At 48.5% G+C, this 22687-nt stretch overlaps 1 protein-coding gene across 2 annotated transcripts in view; it reads left to right on the top strand.

Annotated features, from left to right (window-relative positions):
• Window positions 1–1110: 1110 nt before the first annotated feature.
• DAP (death associated protein) overlaps window positions 1111–22687 on the top strand; it is a 64634-nt gene continuing 43057 nt past the window's right edge. For both annotated transcript variants that reach the window (XR_009563341.1, XM_030856577.2), the window contains exons 1-2: window positions 1111–1324; window positions 14048–14144. Coding sequence is in view for 1 of the 2 variants with exons in the window: in XM_030856577.2 (XP_030712437.1) it covers window positions 1270–1324; window positions 14048–14144 (152 nt within the window). In the remaining variant the exon portion in view is untranslated. The remainder of the gene's footprint in view (window positions 1325–14047; window positions 14145–22687) is intronic.

Here is a 22687-nt window from a genome sequence, read left to right as displayed (position 1 = left end):
TGTCAGCGCCACGATGTGGCAACCCTGAAGCTAAGGAGGAAGGGGACGGTCAGCTAGGTCAAGCGCTGCTGACAGGTCAAGGAGGATGAGAGCGGAAGAGTGAACACTGGATTGGGCAGCGTGGAGGTCACGAGTGACCATGATAAAAGGACTTTCCTGGCTGGCGGCAGCCTTTGGGGCGCTGATGGCAACCAGATGGACTGGACTGGGTTGAGGAGACGGGGGTGGGGGTGGGGGTGTTGAGATGCTCTTCGAGCAGCTGTGCTGTCAAAGGGAGACATACAGCCAAGAGAGCCGATGGTGTTTCCTTTTCTAAAGACACTGGACATGTCTGAACGCTAATTTAGCAAGGCGGGACTGATGGTCCGTAGAGGATACCTGCAGTTACAAAGCGCTTGAGAAGGCGAGAAGGTTGCAATCCGAGGCACAAGGCCAATGGGTCAGCTTTGGACAGAATCAAGACCCAACGCAACATGAAGACGGCAGAGACAGGGGACACAGACGCAACCTTGCAAGACCTCTGTCCAGGTTTCCAGACTTCACAGCTCTGCCTTTCTCCCCCGGAGTGGGGCGGGGAGGAGGCTCTCCCATTTGCAGCATCTTTTAACAAATCCCTGCTATTCTTGGGCCCCCGGTCGGTCCCACCTGGGGTCTCATTTCCGCACTTCACCGGTCGCTCCGAGTGTGAGCCGGGTGAGGCCATCTGGCAGACGGTCCGGTTCCCCGACGGCACACAGCACCCCTGGGTGCCCCACTGTTGAAGCTGTTTCCCCACCACCGTCTATCTGGAGGGTTAGTGGAGCACCGTGCACGGGGGTGCCACCCTCCTGCAGGGCGCTCTTCAACCTCGGGCGACTGTGCCCGCCGGCACCAACGCCCGCCTCTTCTAACCGTCAACACCCCGCCCCCGCTCCCCTTCTACCTCCTCCGCCCTCGGCCGAGGCGTCCAACGTGGCGCCGCCGACTGCGCATGCTCAGTACCCGGGGCGCGCGGGAGCCGGCGGGCGGGGCGGGGCGGGGCGGGGCGGGGCGGGGCGGGGAGGGTGCAGTGACGCCACCGCGCAGCCGCGGGCTGGCGGGGCCGCGCCACGTAGGCGCGCAGCGGCCGCGCCCCCTCGAGGCGGCCGCGGTCGGTCCGCTCGCGCGCGGCCCCGTCGCCCCACGCACGCGCCTCCCTCGCTCCCGGCGCTAAAGCTCGCGCGCACTTCTCTCCAGGCCCGCGAGCGTTCGACGACCGCCGTCCAGGTCCCTCTGAAACCCGGTCGCACCATGTCTTCGCCTCCCGAGGGGAAGCTAGAGACGAAAGCTGGACACCCGCCCGCCGGTACTGACTCGTTCCCACTTTCTCTCCTCTCGCGGGCCCGGAGGGCGGGCTCGAACCCGCGGGCACGGGGCGCGGAGCGCGGAGCGGGGCGCCGGGCGGGGGAGGCAGCCGGCCAGCCTGGGACGTGTCCGCTCGTGGGGTCTAAGTTAAACTCAGCCCCGCGTTGGTGAGACGTGTTTCTTTATGCGAAACATCGCAAGCCTGTGCGAGTTGCATGCAAATTAGAGTGACTTGAGCAAGCCCAGATGCACAACTTGCTCCTAGAAGTTTGGGCGGTGAATACTTACTTAGAATGTACAGATGTTTTAGAAAAACGAGTAGCCGAAACAACGACAAATCAGTGTTTTTAACGTCATGATGATAAATCGTAGGCTGACAGCATTACAAAAGAACCAAAGGAGCGGAAATCATTTTTATCATTAATCACTCAATATGACTTTTTTCCCCTCCAGTTTCTGTCGCATTCTGCTTTTCCTCAGAAGTGGTTTTGTTTTTTGCTTTTTGCTTTTGCACATCCTAAACTTCCGAGCCAAGGAGGTTAAATGCAGGAAAGAGTCATCTTTCTTAGCAAATGAGTCTCTAACCAACCTTCATGTTCAAACCGTCTCTTCCCCTTTCTGAGCCCAGTTCCTGTTTGCTCTTTCGAATCTGCCCAAACTGGTGGATTGCTTTTTCTCCTCTCCTTTGGAATGACGATCGATCCGTATGGAAGGACACTGGGAGGGAATCAAAGGTGATTGGGTCCCAGGATACGAGTCATTTCAGTGTGTGGGGTTTTAGGGTCTTAGTTGCACACGTTAGTTAAAGTATCAACTCAGTTTGCTAATAACAGAAGCCTTAGCCAAACATGGCTGCTTTTTATGGAACATTTGTGCCATCTTCTTGTTAGAGGAAAGATTCCCCTAATTTCTGTCTGCCGCCCCCCACTATAGGGCACTAATTCTCTGCCTCAACACGGTGAATAGAGAAGTTCTTTACATATGTTGCATTCCAGAGTAGGGAATGCTTTTCACTAGTGAAGCAAGCTCTGAACAACAAGAAGACTGACTGGCACTAGGAAAGAAAAATGGCTAACCGATGCGTGGGGATGTAAGAGCATGGGATTTTAGAAAATAGTTCCACTGTAATGGAAAATAGACTTTGGGGGTCTCTGTGTTGAATTAGTTTAAAATTAGAAAAGAACTTCAAAGGCATTTCCTTTAATCATAATTCTGACGTTTAATTCCTGCCGCTGCGGGTTCATGTCCATCATTCCTGCCTGATGACCTGGGCAGCACGGCAGGAGGGAACACCTTCATTTACACTCGTGGCCATGGACCACACAGCAGCAGTCTGCACAGGGCTCCCCTGTCCCCGGGCGATGAGTGGCATTAGATGTATGTGTTGGAACGATACCAAAGCAAAGTAGCGGTAATGAAATTACATATAGAGAGAGCCATATGGAGAGTGTTAAGATCAGAGGTATAAACCGTCTATATTAACTCCCTGGGAGAAACTTCATGAAGGACTCTGATTTTCTTGGAATTGTAAACAGCTAGGCTGTGTGAGTTACAAGTTAAACATCTTATTTACGCCCAAGAAGAGGGGAGCCAGTGTATTTGTGCTGCTGTAGCAGTGCACTTGGGTTTTAAGTTTTGAGGCCTGTCACTTCTCTAGGGTTCAGTTTTCCTAATCCATGAAATGGGAGGTTCGGGCCAGATGGTCCCTGAGAAAGTAGCAGGTCAGGGCTGCCTTTGTGCTGTTCCTGTCGCCATCCATCAGGATTGGAGCCCAGGGGCAGGTAGTCCCACAGGTAAACTCCTCAAGTGACTTCAGGGCGGGTCTCTTAAGCCTTTGAGACCCCCTTCCAGCAGGAGCTGCTAAGGAAGCTGTCACTGTCATCCTGCATTTCACAAGGCCGGTCACACTTGGCCAGGGGTGCAGGTTAGAAAGAGACCTTTCGTCCCTTGTGGTATATTGCCTGCCAGGTAGTACCGCTCAGGTGCTTTTTCTCCCTGTGGTACAGAGGCCCCTGGTTGGAAGGCTGTTTTGGCAGAAAGTTCTGGGTGGCCTTGTTTACTCCGGTATGATCAGAGGTTAGACAGTTCTGCAGATTAGATGTTAAAAAAAAAAAAAAAAGGCAACCACTATAATAAAGGATAATCATCAAGTACAGCCGAGAGCCCAGTTCATAAATCAAAATAACAGCCTTAAAAACACTGGGAAAACTTTCATTAAGGGCTTAAGCTGGATAACAAGAGCTTGTGCTTAACTCTGCAATTGAAAACAATAAAACTCTCCTCCACGACTCTCTTCTTTTTCTTTTGTGTTTTCCCGTTACTGCTGTCTGAACCGGGGACGCTCCTGTGCATCCCCACAGCCTCCAGCTGTCCGCCTGTTCTTCTTGCTTCCAGGGCTACCCACTGATGCACAATGCCTGGTTCAGAATACTCAATAAACAGCTCCCGAGTTTCTCCGGAGCCTCTTACTGCCTCTCCCTTCCTCCGCAGCATGTGCAGCCCACGACTTCCCTCCGCCGCTGAGCTGTCTCCAGCGGGTACTGGGGGTGCAGGTTGGACTGTCAGCCAGCTTCGGCAGCAGCATCACAGCGGAAACTATAACTAACATTTGCTGAGCGTTACAAGGCGTGGGGGTATAGGGGAAGAAGAAGAATTTTCCCTTTGCCCTTCTAGGTTCTTAGCTGAGATCCCCCTTAAGATAAAGGACAGACAAGAGAAAAACAGAAGTTTAATAACATGTATATCTCCTGTATACATGGGAGATACTAAAGAAAAATGAGTCACTCACAACCACCACCTTAAATAGTAAAGATGAAAAATGCCAGGGAGAAGGGGAGGCCCCCGTTATGGGAGGGAACCAGGAAATGCACCAGTGGAAGGAAGACGGTTATGCAGATGTTAAGATTCTCCTATAATTTAGTCATCCTTTTCTTCCTGGTACAGAGAGAGAGACACTTACAAGTGGAGATTTCCCTTATAAATGTAAATGTTCCTAACAAGGGTGACTTCTCGGTATACGGCTTTTCCTTGTGTGCCGTTTCTTTTTCTTTTTTTTTTTTTTTGCGGTACGCGGGCCTCTCACTGTTGTGGCCTCTCCCGTTGCGGAGCACAGGCTCCGGACGCGCAGGCTCAGCGGCCATGGCTCACGGGGCCCAGCCGCTCCGCGGCATGTGGGATCTTCCCGGACCAGGGCACAAACCCGTGTCCCCTGCATTGGCAGGCGGACTCTCAACCACTGCGCCACCAGGGAAGCCCTGTGCTATTTCTTAGTCAGCTCAAAATCATACTTATGGCGAAGAGCCATGTTTTGGGGTGGCATGCTCTGCTCCCCTTCACCAGCCCAATTCTAATTGCTTGGTACTCATGAGCTCATTTAACTAGCAGTCACCTTACAGTTGGGATACGGAGGACAACACCTGCAGTATTGCCGACACCCCAAGCCTTGAACCGGCAGCCCTTCTCGACAGGGGGCTCCATCACTTGCCAGGGGCCTCCTCCCAAGGTGTGAGATTAATGAGGCTTCTGAGGAGCCTGGGAGAAAGGTGCTAGGCGAATAAATACAAAGTCCACCCACTGAGTGGTGGCTGGCACTGCATTGTGTCCTGCAGTGCGCTGGGGGCCGGGTCCTCTGGAAAAGTAACCAAGTCTTCACGATTTGAGACCTTGCCACCGCCCTCGGCCACAGATACCTGCGGAGACACGGGTGAGACTGCTTGTTTTATGGGAGTTCTTGCAAATGCAGATTAGCAAAGTGAGTGAGGTTCTGTTTCATCGAGCGGCAGCGCTCTGATTGCCGGCAGAAGGGGGGACGTGACGCCAAGCCCCACTATTACTCCAGCCGGTTTCCATGAGTTTGTGGTGGCGACGAGGATAACGTCTCTTTGTTAAATACGTTTTGCTGGCCCTGTTCCCCCCCATTTCCAAGGGGAGCCAAAACCGTATGTCAGGAAAGTTATCATAAATCTAATACAGGATAGCTTGGAGCGTTACTAATTTTACGTATGGTTTTCTTTCAAGAGTAGAATTTATGTCCCTTCTAGAACTGAGTCAAATGGATTTATTAAAGTAAAATGGGAAAAGAGACCACTTTGCTTTTCTTTAGTAACTTCAAAATAATTCAGTTCTCTGTTCTCTTAATCAGTCAGGATGCATTTAAAGGGTTGTGGGTGATACTTCTCCTTGAATTATCTCCGTCGAGGGTTTTCATATTATCGCGGCCACTCTGTTGCTAGAAAGGCAAGACTGATTTGGTTTTTAGTGTATTAACTGTGCAATCAGCAGGTGTGCTAAGCACACCTATGTCACCCAGTCACTGATCAACGCTTGAAGATACAGGAGAGGGGTCTGCCTTTGCTCCTGACATGTCAAAAAAAAAAGGAGAGACCCTTTTAGTCACTGCATTTTTTTTGATAATAATATTTTAATTATAATCTGAGCCTTTTTTAAAAAAATTTATTTTGTTGAAAGTCACTGCCTTTTTTTAAAAAAGCTTCCTGTCAGGGTGGACCGAGCACCTCTAAGACGTGTTTTCAGTTTCCCCTCTGTGCTCTAGGACTTTGGGGGACAGACGCGTCCTCCTCTTTCTGTTTATTCCAGACGATGCCTGTGCACTCTTGCTTGGTTTTGTGAGTAGTTTCCCCTTCCCAGCTTCAGAAATTCTTTTGTTTGGATAGGGACTATTCACTTTTGTATAAAGTACTGTGGTAGTTACAGTTTTATATTGTACTCACTAATTGTAACAAATGGCCCCAAATCTCAGTGGCTGGGCAGGTCAAGGTGTATCTCTCTCCCGGTGGCAGAGGCCCAGGTCCCTCCTGCCCAGCGACTCCGCCTCTGGAGGGGACTGAGTGCGGGCCGTGGTGCCGGGGCCTTGTGGTGCTTCGGCCTGGGAGCGGCACGTGTCACTGCGTTAGTTTCCTGTGGCCACTGTAGCAAAGCGCCATACATTTAATGGCTTAAAACAGCACAACTGTATTATCTTCCAGTTCTGGAGGCGAGACGTGCAAAATGGGTCTCACTGGGCAGCAATCACGGTGTTTGCAGCTTCCTTCTGGAAGCTCTAGGGGAGAATCCATTTTCTTGCCTCTTCCAGCTTCCAGAGGCCATCCACAACCTCAGTTCCGTCTGCGGCATTCCTTCCCCTTTGCCATGCGGCCCAACACGTAAACGGGTTCCAGGGACTAGGGCGTGGCCATCTGGGGAGGGCTCATTACTCTGCCTCTTTTTGCTGTATTAGGGCCACGACCCAGGTAAATGGCCCCAGCCCAGCTGCAAGGGAGGCTGGGGTTAGGGTTGATGAACGCTGCCTCCCTGCCTGTCCCCAAGTACCTCCAGGCAGGGATGCTACCTCTCCGTGGACTTTCTGAAATCCGCCGCCCTGAATGCAGGGTTTTCCCCTGTGGCTGCCCACACCCTCCTCGGGTTTGGCCCGGTCTCCGTCCGGCTGGTCCTTGTCTTGGCCTGCTCACCACGCACTCTGCCCTCTGGGGCGGCCTGTCAGGGGATGGAGCGGGCCCTGCGTGGAAGACGGGTTGGCCTGTCCAGTCCCGGTCCACAGCCCCATGGCCCTGCCCCACGCTCCACGCCTCTGACTGCCACGTCTCCTCTCCTGTGGGGTGAGCAGGGTTGCTGCCGTGTTGTTGAAGGGCCTTCCCACCTTAACACCTTCCGACTCGGAGCGCAGAATAGCAGTTTCCCTTGTTTGGTCTTCAGTTTTCTTAGAGAGGAAACCGTCAGGGCTGCAGGTTCAGCAATTTATCTGGGACACGCTTTTTAGCGCAAGCATCACGTTCGCCCGCTGCCTCAGGCCGGAAAGCTCCCGTGGGGGGAACTGCACTTGGCCTCGGAGGGAGGGGTGCCGGGGCTCCCGGGGTCCCCGTGACTCACTGCCTTTCGCCCTTCATCCTCCACTCTCCCTTCACAGGGCTCCCCACCTCAGGGCCACCAGCCTCCCCAGACCGGCGTGGCTCTTCTGCTGGCCAAGGAGCCTCCTCTCCTGGTGGAGCCCTTCCTCTTAACCAAGAGGGACCATATTCCTTTGCCCTGATCCCACCACTGTCCCCCATCCCGGGGGCTGTCTGGTCCCGTGTCCACTTTGCTTTCCGGCCACAGTGCTGCTTTACCTGAGACGATCGCGTTCTCGGGTAACCTGCAGCTCTGGGTGTTTCTGGTTTGCTTCCTTTTGTTCTCACCGGAGCAGTTCTCGGAGGCTTTCATCTCTTTTTTTTTGCGTGGATTCGGTTTCCTTTGAATCACATTTCAGTAGCTCTTCTTGGGCAAGAACAAAGAAAGCATCCGCTCACAAGTCCTGCTCAGCACGGCAGCCAGGGCTGGGGCTGCTCCCTGGTGCAGGGTGCTTTTGCTGTCCATCTAGGAACACCCTTCTCACCCCCCTGCCCGGCGTGCAGCTGGGGGGTCTTCCTAGCCTGCTGTTGAGTGTGGGCCCAGAGCCAGCTGTCGGGGACCATCTCACAGTCAGGCACCCAGATGCCTGAGGGGATGCCCGGCCCTGGGGGGATATGGCATCAGCTACTTCCTCGATATTTACCCACCTGACAAAGTCTGACCTGGAGGATGCTTCCTCTTCCCCCTTTGCTCCTTGGGAAGGAAGCTGCTCTGCAGAGAGCTTTCAACATCAAACATACTTTCTTTCCTGTCCTAGACCCTCTCCATAGGCCATCACTCTTGTCTCTCTGAGGAGGAGTGTCGCTCTGTTTCCTGGAATGTTCACGCAGGGCAAGGCCTGCGGGTTGTGATTAAGGGTGCAGGCTGCCGGGGTCAGAAGCTTGCTACCTGTGCGACCGGGGCCACTGGCTTCCCCTCCTCGTGGGGGGGCGGTCTACACCATAGGGTGATTGGAAAGTCAGGGGGTAAAGGGGCGCCTGGCCAGTGGTTACAACAGGGCCTGGCATGTGGCGGCACAAAGAGTGGAAGGATTCTCCAGGATCTGCAGGTCACCAGAACTTACTTAGGTGTGGTGAGGTACTGACGACAGTCCTGGAGGTGGTCAGCTGACCAGGGCAGTGGAGCGCCCCATGGTGGGCGAGCACTTTGCAGGGTGTGTCACTCACTCCCCAGCAACCCAGTACATCAGTCCTGCCATCCCCACTTCACACGTGAGGAAGCTGTGGGGAGGAGGTGGTAAACCACCAAGGACTCGCACACTGGAGGGTTCTCTAAGTGCTCGATGCTAGTTGTGAAAACCCGTCTCCTAAGAGGAGCTGAGAGCTGAGCATTCATGGGAACCAGGCCCTGGCGGAGGTGTTTCACATGGGCTCACTCCTTCAGTCCTCAGAGAACCCCTGGGGGGAGAGCACTGCCACCCTTTCTTCACAGGCAGGACCCTGAGACAGTGCCAGCAACTTGCCAACACACACACACACACACACACACACACACACACACTCTCTCTCTCTCACACACACACACACACACACACACACACACACACACACACACACAGAGAGGCAGAACTGGGATTTGAACCCAGGGATCTAGCTCCAGTATCCATGCCCTTAACTTCAGCTTGGCACTCCTGTTAAGAGGAAGCTTGTTATTCTTTTCTCCCCCCTCCTTAAATTTATTTACTTATGGCTGCGTTGGGTCTTCGTTGCTGCACACCGGCTTTCTCTAGTTGCAGCAAGCGAGGGCTACTCTTCGTTGAGGAGCACGGGCTCTAGGCACCCGGGCTTCAGTAGTTGCAGCACATGGGCTCAGTAGTTGTGGCTCGCGGGCTCTAGAGCGCAGGCTCAGTAGTGTGGTGCACGGGCTTAGTTGCTCCGCGGCATGTCAGATCTTCCTGGACTGGGGAGTGAACCCATGTCCCCTGCATTGGCAGGTGGATTCTTAACCACTGCGCAGCTTGTTATTCTTTAAATTTGAAGCTCACATTTGAATAACAAGCACCACAAAAAAAATCTGAGTTGTTTTTGTTTTTACTAATGTCTCAGAAAAATACTTACATTCACAAGGAATTCTGCAGAGATTTCTGCAGAACAAGCTCTGCCTTTACATTTTTTACCAATGAAGAGTCCTAGAGACAGTCATAAAACATTTGATAAATAAGTGCTGTTGTATTTTTTGGCAGTCGTGCAAGTTAGAATGAATCTGTCGCAGCCTTGAGTTATTATTATTATTGCCACTTTTTATTGCTGCATTAATCACCACACATACTGTGAGAGATTGATGAAGTTAATTGTTTTTATAAACTAGATTAAATGAAGTGCTAATGTGGGGTGACTGGTTTTGGACGTGTGTACTTACGTCAACAGAGGAGTGGACAGGCTCCCTGCGAGCTTTCCGAGACGTGATTATTTCGAACGTCACCTTGACGTTCATCCTCCATTCCTTTTGTAGTGAGTTGTACACTCTTTTTACTGTTAGCCAGTTTATAGAACACACCTGGGATTTATAGTTTTAAGGCTTTTGTGTCTACCAGGTCGAAATGATTCAGAGATCATTTTTAAATGGGCATCTGTATTAGTTTGCTAAGGCTGCTATAACAAAATACCACAGACTGGGTGGTTTCAACAACAGAAATTTATTTTCTCACAGCTCTGGAGGCCAGCAGTCCAAGATCAAGGTGCTGGCAGGTGTCGTTTCTCCTGAGGCCTCTCTCCTTGGCTTGCAGATGGCCGCCTTCTCGCTGCGTCCTAACGTGGCCTTTCCTCTGAACACCTGTCTCCCTGGTGTCTCTTCCTCTTCTGATAAGAGCATCAGTCCTATCAGATTAGGGCCCCCCCATAACAGCCTAATTTTAACTTAATTGCCTCTTTAGAGGCCTGTCTCCAAATCCAGTCAGGTCTGAAATTCTGGCGATTAGGGCTCCAACCTGTGGATTTAGGGAGATCACAGTTCAGCTCATAACAGCACCTTTCATCAGTTTCTCATGGGCATGGGATAGGGGTGGGATAAATGGGAGAGGAAAAGGAATTTTTTAAAAATTTAGTGGGACAGTTCTTCTAGCCTCCTCTTTTGGCCAAAAACATTCATAATCTTATATTTCAAGAGAGTGAGTAGATAATTATCTTAAATATATTACAGAATTTTATTTTCAGTCTCCATTTCTTAAGGTTTGGCAGGCTACATAACCTGGGAAATCTTTTTTTTTTTTTGCGGTGTGCGGTCCTCTCACTGCTGCGGCCTCTCCCGTTGCGGAGCACAGGCTCCGGACGTGCAGGCTCAGTGGCCATGGCTCACGAGCCCAGCCGCTCCACGGCATGTGGGATCTTCCCGGACTGGGGCACGAACCTGTGTCCCCTGCATCGGCAGGCGGACTCCCAACCACTACACCACCAGGGAAGCCCTGGGAAATCTTGATAAGCCACCTGCAAATGGTATTTTTGTTTTCTTATTTATTTATTTTTTTAATTTGAACCCAAAGTGAGGGAAATCTGTAGGAATCACACCCAGAAAAGTAGCTAAATTCAGAACAGTTAGCCTGAACCTTGGGCCCACGTGAGGCAGGAAGTGACCTGGTGTCTCTTCCTCTTTTTATAAGAGCACCAGTCATACTGGATTAGGGCCCCATCCCTATGGCCTCATTTAACCCAAGACCCCAGCTGAAAGCTGGTGCTCAGAGGCCAAACTCATGGAGAAAGGGTGCAGGAAAAAAACTGTGTCCAGCAGCACAGTGGGATGGTGGGGAAGCTGGTATGTTTCAGCTTGGCCTCTGGATGGCAAACAAAGGCTCCTGGAGAATTTGAAACTGCAGGCCTGCCTTTACAAGGGCAATGAGTTCAGATTTACAGTTTGGCCATTCCTGTTCTCAGTTAATGTAAAAAGGATTTCCAGGTTTGACAGAAGCGTGTACAGCAACTCTCCAAAGGGATGCTGCCTGCACCCCACACCCCAGAGGATCCCCACAGATAAAGGCTTACTGAAGACAAGCCCATGGCCCACACTCACCCCAAACAAGAGCCAGAATCAGAGAAAAACGAACAGTAAATGAGACTCCCGAGGACCTCAGATAATAAAATAATTAGATATACAACCATAAGACAAGTATGCCTAAAATGATTAAATACATAAAAGAATTAAAAACATGAGATATGAGTAAGGCACTATCAAATAAAGAACAGACAGATTTGAGGGGGGAAAAGCTCTAGAAATGAAAAATAAAAATGATTGGAATAAAAATTGTCAGGATAAAAGCAGATTTTTGAGAGAATTACTGGACAGGGTTATATTTCCTTCTTAACAAAGTAAATGTCCCCTCCCCACTGAAAAGAAGTGATGGGAGATTCTCGTTTCAAAACCAGACCAGCAGACGCATCATTAAACACGGTCCTTTATTTCACATGCCCTCTGCTTTGCCTTCCTCTGATGGACTGCAGCTGGGTACTGCTGGCCGTGCAACAGGCATTGTTAGCTTCCTGAATCCTCCCAGGGAAATTGAAAACTAATAAACCCGAAGCGTATAAGCCTCAGGGTGTTTCACATTCTCCTTCCTGTCCGCAGCATCATAAAGAAACCAGTCCTGGGCTTTCATAATTCAGCAGGGTCCAACGTAATTTGAAACACCGGAGGATGTGGCCTGGCAAGCTGGTTGTACTGTGTGGTCGGAGCAGGGCTGTGGCAGAACATAGAGTGGCTATCCTGAGGAGGGAGGGTGAATACCCTGAGCCCCACACCCGAACGTGGGGCCAATGAGCTCCATTAATACACTCTACTTTCTATCAAGTGCCAGGAAGCTGCTGAGCACCTCTATCTTCGTCCTTTTGGGCTGCTATAACTGAATACCACAGGCTGGGTGGCTTATAAACAACAGACATTCTCACTGTTCTGAAGGCCAGAAGTCCAAGGTCAGGGCACCAGCAGATTCGGTGTCTCGTGATGTCCTGCTTCTTAGTTCACAGACGGCTGTATGCTCTGTCCTCACCTGGCAGAAAGGGTGAGGGAGCTCTCTGGGGTCTCTTTGTAAGGGCACTAATCCCATTCATGAGGGCTCCACCCTCATGACCTAAGCACCTTCCAAAGTCCCCACCTCCAAACAGCATCACTTTGGGAGTTAGGATTCAACAGCCTCTCTTCTCATCTAAACTTCTCCATCTTAGGACGTGGCTCTTATCCCCTTTCTGGAGATGAAGCATTGAGGCTTTGAGTGGCTGACTGATCTAAGACCACATAGCTGAGTACGTGGAGGGACTTGCTGACCCTAAAACACGCACAGGCGACTGCCATGTGGGGCTGGCTTTTTGGATATAAGGCCAGCATTTCCGTACTTTATCCCATGGAACACTAGAGTCCTGAAGAATGATAACCAGCATTACCTGGGGGAGGAGTTCTGTGGTGAAATACACTTGGGAAAGATGGCACATTATGTGCCCCATATAAAGCTTACAATGCACACTAAAGGCAGAAAATCCGTCTTGAGGAAACGCATTTAATTTGTTCAACCTCGCGTTTCCCACACTTAATAGATCCCAGAATCCCCACTGCCGTTGTCATGTTTTTCTCCTGCAAAACATCATTAACATATTAGCCATTAAGGGAATACAAATCAAACTACAATAAGACACCACTTCACACCCACTAGAATAACCATAAAAAGATAGACAATAACAAGAGTTGGCGAGCATGTGCAGAAATTGGAACCCCTACTGGCTGGAATGTAAACAGTTCCATGGCTTTGGAAAGCATCTGGGGTTCCTTCAAAAGGGTAAATATGGGGTCACCATGTGACCCAGCTATTCCATTCCTACATATGTACCAAGGAAATGAAGGTACATGTCCATGTGTCCACACAAAAACTTGTACATACACGGTTGTTTATATCTGCATTATTCACAGTAGCCAAAAAGTGGAAACAATACAAATGACCACCACAGATGAATGGATGACAAAATGTGGTCCACCCTGTGTGCCGTGGAGTATGATTTAGCCATGAAAACGAGTGAGGTACTGACATGGGCTGTGACATGGATGGACCTTGGAAGCATTATGCTAAGTGAAAAAGCCTGCCACCAAAGACTATGTATTTTATGATTCTGTTTATGTCTAATGTCTAGAAGAGGCAGATGCAGGTGACTGGTTGCTAGGAGCTGGGGGAGAGGAGGGATTGGAGAGTGACCGGTGATGGGTTTCTGTTTAGGGTGATGAACACGTTTGAAAAGGATCACTCCAAACCAGAGAACTGTACACTCTAAATGGGTGGATTATATTGTATGTGAATTCTATGTCACTAAGGCTGTTTTTAAAAACCAAATAAACTTCTGACAACTCTAGGGTTTCACAGCACAGTTTGGGAAAGGTTGCCACCGGAGTGGACTCTGGCTGTGTGCACAGCAGCTGTCCTGTGTCACCTGTGGCTGTATCGCCCCTTTGAAAGCAGCATCGGCATTTGAGAAAATACTACCGGCAGGGATTAAGTGGGGGTTTTTTTTGCATCGAGAAGCTGAGTGTAACTGAAAGCAAGCAGCCACTGTGTCCACACGGTTTATACTCTGGTTGCACTACTGCTCTTACCAAGTACTTGAAAGGAGACCAGACAAGCAAAGGAGGCTTGGAAGCTTTCTAAGTGGATCTGAATAAGAGACAGTGTTGAGTGTCACATCATGTTGAATCTCCCTCTGACAGCCTTAACCTCTGCGGTTAATCCCTGTCGCCGCCGGCTGATCTGGGCTAACCTGGGGCCATGGGACAAACACACACCCTTGAGCTAGTTCCCCTGCCGTCCGGTGGTTCCGTGTCCACACTGATCATTCCCTCTTTGTCTTCACCGCAGTGAAAGCCGGTGGGATGCGAATTGTGCAGAAACACCCGCATGCTGGAGACACCAGAGAAGAGAAGGACAAAGACGACCAGGAGTGGGAAAGCCCCAGGTAGGAGAGTTCTGGCGAACCTTGAGATGTCTCACGAATCCCCGTTACTCAGTTAAACGTTAATGTTTGTTCTCTGCTCCGTGCTTCTGATAACCCCTGGGCTTCGTGGGCCCTGTGCTGTGTGCTTTTCCTCTCCTGAGCAGTGAGGCGGGGCTTGTGTTCCCAGATGGGAGAAACAGGGCATCGAGAGCACGCCCTCTGCCTGCATAAATCCGAGCGGGTGCATCTGTCTGTGGGCAGAAGCCCTGAACCTCCACTGCCAAACTACTAGTTGAATCTCTGGGCTGGGCCTGGCATTCTGTGCAGTGAGGGCAGAGAACTACTGATTGGAATAATGTTTACAAACGTTAGGGCTTTGCCAGTTTCAGCCAAGCAGAATCACTGAGGCCACACCCTTATGAGTGACCGAGTGCCCTTAAACGACATCTCAGCCCCCAGCTTCCCGCGTCCCCGACAGCTCATCTTCCTACAACACAACCATCTCTGTTTACACCTGTCTTCCTTGGTGATTCTGATGTCAAGTTTGGTCCAACGACCTTGATACAAGTCCATTTCCTTCCGCCTTGTAACATACAAACATGCACCACCAATGCCCACCTGTCTGTGAGCTTGTCCATGTAAAGGAAAGTGGACACTAAGCTTTCTGCCTTATAACTCGCCCCCAGACAAGTGTCAGTCAGGGGAAAAGGAAGAGTGGAGGACAGCCAACCTGTGTTTCTGTACTTCATTCCAGCAGTCCTGAATAGCAGGTGGAACGCTCCCTGGGTTACACACGGGAGACTGAAGTCCACAGAGGCCATACGCTTGCCATGCCGAGCAGGAACTAAACCCAAGTCTGGGGTCCAGAGCAGGGCAGGCTTCCATAAGAGTAGCTGCTGACAGCACGCACCCCCTAAGAAGGACGTGCATGTGCTTGGTGATCCCACATGTCTGCTTACATATGTGCTGCCCCGTTGGGTATTTTCTATAAAACCTCATGTGATATGACTTACAGGGCAGTCACTGGAGGGGAGGACAAAATTTGAGGTGAAGTTTCTGAGTGATTATTGCCCATTTTAAATCATGAGATCAGCAACGGGAAGGTTCTGCCTAAGTTCTGGTTTTATAAAAGAAGAAGGTGGTTTAAAGAAAATTCTAGAATTTTCTTTCCACTGGCTATCTTCACAAAGCTGTGTTTGGCACGTAACATCAGGAATTCTCCTGCAGGTCCGTGGTCCTGTATCTGAAAACCTTGGAGCCTAATTTATTTCAGAATTGAGAAATTCTGATGTTTTAGGAGATGAAGCAGGTTTTAGGAGTATAGGACCGTACACGTTTCATACAGCACCCGTAGTGGGGTCTCGGGCAGCCTGATCTGTGTATGATGTTCGCACCAGCAGAGACGCATTTTAAAAATTTATAGACTTGGATCAGTCCAGGTTAAGTTTTGCCTGCATAAGAGTTGTAACAAAACTTTAGTTCAGTGTGTGAGAATATTCTTGGATTTGGAACCGAACGTAAGAGCATGTGGCCTGTAGTCATTTCCTCCTCTAGGAAACCCAGGATGTCATTTCCCTTCATACCCACTGGTTCCCTAAGAAGGAAGAGAGGATGAGACAGAGGGCCATGCCTGGAAAAACATCCTGGAAAGTTAATGAAATGTGCATGAGTTTAAGTGGAATAAGGGACAAATAGCTATTTCTCTGCATAACACAGTGTCAGTACAGTGACAGATGATAATTTATTAGCGTGTTTAGAAATAAGGACAGAATAGCCCATTAGTTTTCTTTCTATTGATTTTTTTCTCATGAGGTGAAATACAGCATTTATGGAAGATGTACAATTTAAATATATGTGCTAGAGGATGAACGATTGCACGAGCAAAGAGAGAGCACCCAGCTCTCTAGATTTTATCATCTTATCCACTTTGAAGGGTGGTTGGCATGAAGTGTTTTGAAGCAGGCGGACTACAGGGCAGGGTTTGCATGTGACCAAGAGTATGTTTGTTCCCTGCAGTCAAATTGTTGTACTGTGTTCCTCATGGTGTGTTAGCTCTTGTCCTCTGGACTTTGGCTTCTCTCTTTACTGCTGTGGGTTAAACCACCGGACACACCATTGACAGAAGGGGTAAGCCCCTGCAGACTCTGAAGCTATTGGCATATGTTGCCAATACAATTTCTTCCAAGCCCCTACAGCAGACCTGGTACTCTGTATAATAGGTCATTTCCATCACCATGCACTCCCCGTTTTTCTGGTGGGCTAATTGACTAGTCATAGTTAGTAACGGTCATTGATAATGTGACAGGATGCAGCGGACCTGGCCCTGCTCTAAGTGCTCTGCCCGTGTTTATTCATTTGAACTACTTGCAACTGCTCTGTTCTCATCCCTCTGTGAGAGCTGGTTCTCGATTATTATCCTCATTCCAGATTACTACTCCCACTTCAATGGCTCAGAGCGGTTAAGTGACTTTTCCAAGGGCACATGGCGAGTGAGTGGCAGAGCCAGCCTTCCAGAGTGGCAGCTGGGTCCGTAGTCCCCTACTCTTAGCCCCTGGGGTGTGTGTACCAACTGAACACCCGTTTTGTGCTAGGCACTTACTAAGTGCTTCCCATTGGGTTTAGTGCGCACACCACCCAAAAGTTGGTATTACTATGCCCATTACACAGACGAAGAAACCAAGGCCCAGTGAGGTTATCTGACCCAATGATATGTAGCCAGTCAGTGGTCTGGCCAGGATTCAGTCCTGACCCTGTCTTGACTTGGAAGCCTAGGTCCTTAATAGGCTACAGAAGCCCCCTGAACTGACAAAATACTTTTAGGATCAACAGACTGTAAATCCAAATCCCTCTATAAAATAAACTTACTGATTCTGGGGTTGCCCATAACCTATTCCATATTCCTCAGGCCCATAATCCCACCTGTGCAGCCCTACCATCAGTAGATGGCCTAATTCCAGCTTACAACAGGGTTTCAGGGCACTGGGCTGGTTTTACTTTACATGTGGAAAGACCTCTTCATCTCCAGAATTTGTCAGACATTTAATGTTTTACATTAATTTCCCTTGGAAATGTCATGGCATGTGACTTCCACATTCATATTACCCTAATCCTGAAGTTCTGTATTTTTTCATGTTTTGATCCAAGTGTTCTCCAGATATGAAAATAAGTGCACAGTCTCAGATGCCAATTTCCTCCTTAGATCTGCATTTGCAAAACTCTTTGCTTTCCTTCCCAGATATTTAAAACTGGCTTTGTATTTACTGACTCATCTCTGGCGGCTTCCTTCCACAATCAGTAAATCAAGTACTGATTACAGAGAAAATGAACAACTGGAGCGTTAAAGAGGTTATTATGTGACCCCAAAAAACCCCCAAACACTTTTACTTGTAACCTTCTTTTGCAAGTCTTTATGTTACTCTTACTCCCCATAATCTGGTAATTTTTCAGATATAATAATAATTTCTTCTGCCACCAAATTGTTTTGAAATGCTCCATTTAAAAAAAGAAAAAATAATAATGTAGCACAAATTTGAAAATGTTTCCCAAGAATTCCATCGAGCTGAGTTCTAGTTACCTGTGGCTCTTCATATCCAGGCAGAGTAAGAGACTTCATTGTTATGAGCTAATACTTTCCTGAGTGGCTGCTAGATATCGTCTCAGAACTGACCCAATCAAGGAAAGCTCTGATCTTCCTCAAAGCCTTCTGTTGAGCCTATTAAGATGAAGGGCCCAGTTTCATTATGTAAAAGAGAAATTGCAGCATAGAATGGACTTCAATAGTCAGTAGGATTCACTAAAAAACAGTGTAGTGGTGAACATGTACTGAGGTCCTACCATGAATCGAGCTTGGTAAAAAAAATATTTTAAAAGGTAGGTGACAGGAAGAGTAAAGTAGAAATGGAAGGGTTTGTGTGTGGACTGGGGGTGGGTAGGAAAGGGGTGGAAGGAAGAGGGAAGTGGGGATGGGGCAATAAGGGTAGGAAGGGAGCAGCCCTTCTCTGAGCTCGGCAGTTTGTACAGCTCTGACTCAGGGCTGTGGTGCTGTTTTGTGTTCACATACCCCCAAAATAAGCAAACAATTCCAATCATCCAGAATGTGGGAGAGATCCAAGATGGAACACACACAGTAACAGATGGACCTAATTGTAATACAAAGGCTACTATTACCAACTGAAAGGCGTGGGTGGGAGAGCGACCTAACCTAAGTACAATAATAGTATTTTGGGAAACAGTATTTTGACTGGGTACTATAAGGCTAAAGACAAGAAATGCAAAAAACTGTGCATAAATGCTACACTCCAGTTAGTAAATACGTCTTCAGGGGTTTGGGTTAGCAATTCTGAAATTGCTTTATGGGTATATTACAATTGAACAAGTAAGTAAATATCTTGTGGCTAATGAAGAGTCAGACTTCTCACTGTTAGAGAAAGAAGCTTACAAATAGGAAAGGAGGAAGACTAAAATGGCTTTGTGGTGTTTAATTGGAGTTGGAGGTATTAGTATGAACTCATAGTTTTAAATGGATGGATGGTTGGATGGATAGCAGATACATACAGACATGTACATACATATATAAATAAATATACGTGGGGGAGGATTTGTGTACACACCTGTACTTCCCAGCTGTGTTCACTGACAGGGCATAAAAGAACTGGCACCATGTAGCCATGAGCATCCCTAGGGCCAGGATCTTGGTTTCTAAACACCATTCCCCAATCAAGTGAACTGGGGTGTTTTGGAGAAGTAGTTAATTCCAGGGCCAGGGCTGGAAAAATACCAGATGAGCCTGTAACAACTTGTAGTGCCAGAACATAAGGAAAATTCCAAAAAGGATGGAACATGTCAAAACAACACAGAAGCCAACATGAAGACACACCTAATGGCAAAGACGGAACAGTTTGTGATAAAATAAATAATGATAGTATTGGAATATAACCCATAGAGTGAAATAGATATCCATGAGTCCATACTGATATAAATAAGTTGAATACATAAATGAGAAGGGACAGCTCTTCTTTATAGAAGAATTCCAATTAATATTGTTATAAGGAAGGCGAGAACTAGACTATCACCAATAGGCAAACAGCACAGTGGTTGTCAGCAGGATCCACGGACGGATACTACAACTAGTGGGCAAAAATTTAAGGAGAGACAGGATAATTTTACAGTGTCAGTTTCCTCCAATATATTTGTTAATTGCAAAACAAGGGATGTCTTTACATGGAGACCATGAAAAGGACGCTCTTTCACAGCATAAGCGCTGAAATAAGAAGGCAGAGAGTCACGGATATGCAGGCAGCCGGGCACCTGCATATCCGTGCCGATCATTTTTGTTGCCATGTGCACGTCTGTGAATGACCGTGAAAGTGCCGTGAGTATTTGTTTCTCATCAAACTCTCACCTGCTTTTAGCCGTCACTGATAACTCCTGCCTGAAACAGTTATTACCAGATGCAGGCTCTGTTGCCATGGGGCTGCCGTCACAAATACCGCACACTGGGTGGCTTAAAATAACTGAACTGTATGGTCTCACAGATCTGGAGACTGGAACTCCAAGATCCAGGATTGGTTCCTTCACCGGCCATCTTTGGCATGCCTTGCCTTGTAGATGTGTCACCTTGATCTCTGTCTTCACATGGTCTTCTCCCTGTGTCACTTCACCTTCCCTCTGTATATGTCTGTCTCTGTGTCCAAATTTCCCCTTTTTGTAAGGACATCAGTCATATTTGATTAGGACCCACCCTAAAAGCTTCATTTTAACTCAGTTACTTCTGTAAGACCCTATTTCCGTAAAAGGTTAAATTCTGAGGTACTGGGGGTAAGGATTTCATATATTTGGGGGCGGGGAACAAGTCAGTGCCTAACGGATGTCAAATAGTAATCTATGGCCATTTTTAATGGTTCTCTCAGTTAAAGTTAATTCTGAAGATAAGAAACAGAAAATTGAAAATGCTGAAGTTAAAAGCCCGTATGCCTGGGAATTTTTATCTAAGCCATTATCTGCGTGTTTGAACTTGAACTAAACCATGTGGCTTGCGAGCCAATTTCAACATCATCCTTACTCTGCAACAATATCATCTTTTATATCCAAGCTAGTTGTCAGCTGCCTTTTAAAAGGGATGTATCTTTCTCCCTATGATGTGTGGAGATACCGTTGGACTAGGAGTGCTGAGTGCCAGCCAGCTCCCAACTCCTGTGCTGTTTGGATGGCCTGTGTCGGCAGGCAGGACCCATGACGTGGCAGCAACAGTTGAGCCGGGGGCTGGAGTGCCGTGGGCCACAGGCCCCTGCCCTCGGCCGAAGGCAGAGTCTCGATGTGGTGACATGAGTGACGTGGGATGTCCTTGTGAGGGGGGTAGCTGGTGTCACCTGCTTGTGGTACAGCAAGATACTCAGAATAGAAAGTACAGGAGGAGGGATGTCATAGCAGCGTGAAATAGTGATGGACGGCCCTGTCTGCCTTGGTGAGGAAAACGGGGAGAGTCTAGTTGCTGTTCGGCAGCTCTCACTGTCAGGTTTGCCCACGTAGGGGCTGGATGTTTGAGATGAAGGTTTCAGCAGGACCTGCCCTCTCTGAAAGCAGTAGGGAAGGATCTGTTCCAGACCCGTCCCCTGGTTCCTTGGCTGGTGGTAACGTAACTCCAGTGTTCACATGGCATTCTTGCTGTGTGCGTGTCTGTGTCCAATGTCCCCTTTTCATAAGGATGCCAGTCATATGGGATCAGGGCCCACCCTAATGACCTCACCTTAACTAATTATGCAACAACTCTATTTCCAAATAAGGTCACATTCTGAGGTACTGGAAGTTAGGGCTTTAACATAAGAAACTTGGGTGAAGGGTAGGGACACAATTCAAGCCATAACAAGCAGGCAGCGCCTCAATGCCACGAGGCATCGGTGGGTGGTGCCCAGCTCCAGTGACATCCCAACAGCAATGGTGGCTCAATAACTTGTGAACCGTGAGACCTACGTGGCAAGTGACTCTTGCTTCTGTGCGATCCATTATGGTTGCCCAGGCTGAGCACTGCAGCAGCCTGCCTTCCCATCCAGGTGGATGCCTTGTACCAGGGGTGTGGCCCCAAACTTTGATCATGCACTCCATCAATTAAAAAAAACGCTTTTTGCCTGCACCCTCCATATGTATATATTCATTTTAAAATTATACATGCATATTTTGCTCCCATTATATACATTGTAAAAGGTATACAAAATGGATATTAATGTATTAGATCAAGGTGAAATAAGCAATATTTTACATGTCTTGCTAACCATTGACTTTTTATTATCATTAGCTAACATCTGAAGGTCCAAATACCCTCGAGGTAGTGTTTCTTATTAATGATTCCAATGTAAATCTAAATTTCTAATGTCTTTCCTGGTGATTTCAGGTTTTATGGAGAAGGGTGGCTTCCTGTCACGTCTGATTAGATCGTCGGTGTTTGTAATGTGGTTCATGAAATACCTGTGCCAGGGCAAGAAGCGAGAGCTCTTCTCTTTTATTATTGTTCACTTGTGCTTGTATTGGTGTTAACTTCAGCCTCTGGAGGATTTTTTTTGCAGGAATCTTTTGAAGCCACAGGTTCATTTTGTCACAGTTTGTTTAAATTCATTCACTACACATTTGAGCACAGATCTAGGTGCTTGGGATATATCAGAGATAGAACTAGAGAATTTAATTCATTAGCCCATTAACCAGACAGTGTCCTATATATGTGGCAAAGGAAGGGGCGCAGGGACCTGTGGGTGGTGACCCCCCTCCTTCCTCCAAAGCCTTAAGGGCCATGAGGCTGGGTGATGGACAGTCAGCCTGCAGACTGTAGTAAATAGTGGTAAAGCTTAGTTCGTTGGGTTTTGGTTCTTTACGTAAAAGATAAATGCAAATAGAAAAATTTGCACGTTTATCTCACTTTCCCAGTGATGCCCTGGCCTTCTGAAGCGCAAGGACTGCCTTCCTCGCTGATTGATTGGCGGTGGCTCCAATACCAGTTCTGTGGTTGTATGTAGTATAAATTAAACATGTCTTCCAAAACCTGTGGCTATCTGTATTTTAGTATGATCAATAGCAGTGCAACTGTGTACATGAAGAAGTTTTGCCCAGAATTGTCCAGTGAACACAGAGCAGCTGGTGTGGGACGCAGATAATTTGTGTCCCAGGAGTCGTGGGCAATGGCGTTGACAGGAACTCGGTGTCTGAGCTCCCCTTTCACGTAGATGGGCCCCAAGGAAGACTGGGGTCTGGCAGGTAGTGAATCAAAACCTCACCGTGCCACAGAGGGAGGAAGAACATGGGCATCCCTGTGTCACGGGAGCCTGGCTGGACTCCACCAGGGTGAGGATGAGAAGGAACGTACGGAAGGCTCGGCTGCCCTCCAGCGCCGGGTGCTGTTGGTCACGGGCTCAGAGGCAGTATTCGCTCAACCTCAGGTTCTGTAACGGATGCGGAAATGGGGTGTGATTGATGAGCTTCAGAGCATCCCGTTCCCGGTTCCTCCCCCTCCACAGACGTCCAGCCTCCTTATGAGACTGCCACGCTCCCCGCCACCTTTTATCAGATAGAAAGAGGGA

The sequence above is a fragment of the Globicephala melas genome, chromosome 3, assembly GCF_963455315.2.
Source record: "Globicephala melas chromosome 3, mGloMel1.2, whole genome shotgun sequence".
In the NCBI taxonomy this organism is placed as follows: Eukaryota; Metazoa; Chordata; class Mammalia; order Artiodactyla; family Delphinidae; genus Globicephala; species Globicephala melas.
The sequence above is the reverse complement of the archived record's forward strand: the minus strand, read 5'-3'. Positions and strand labels throughout refer to the sequence as shown.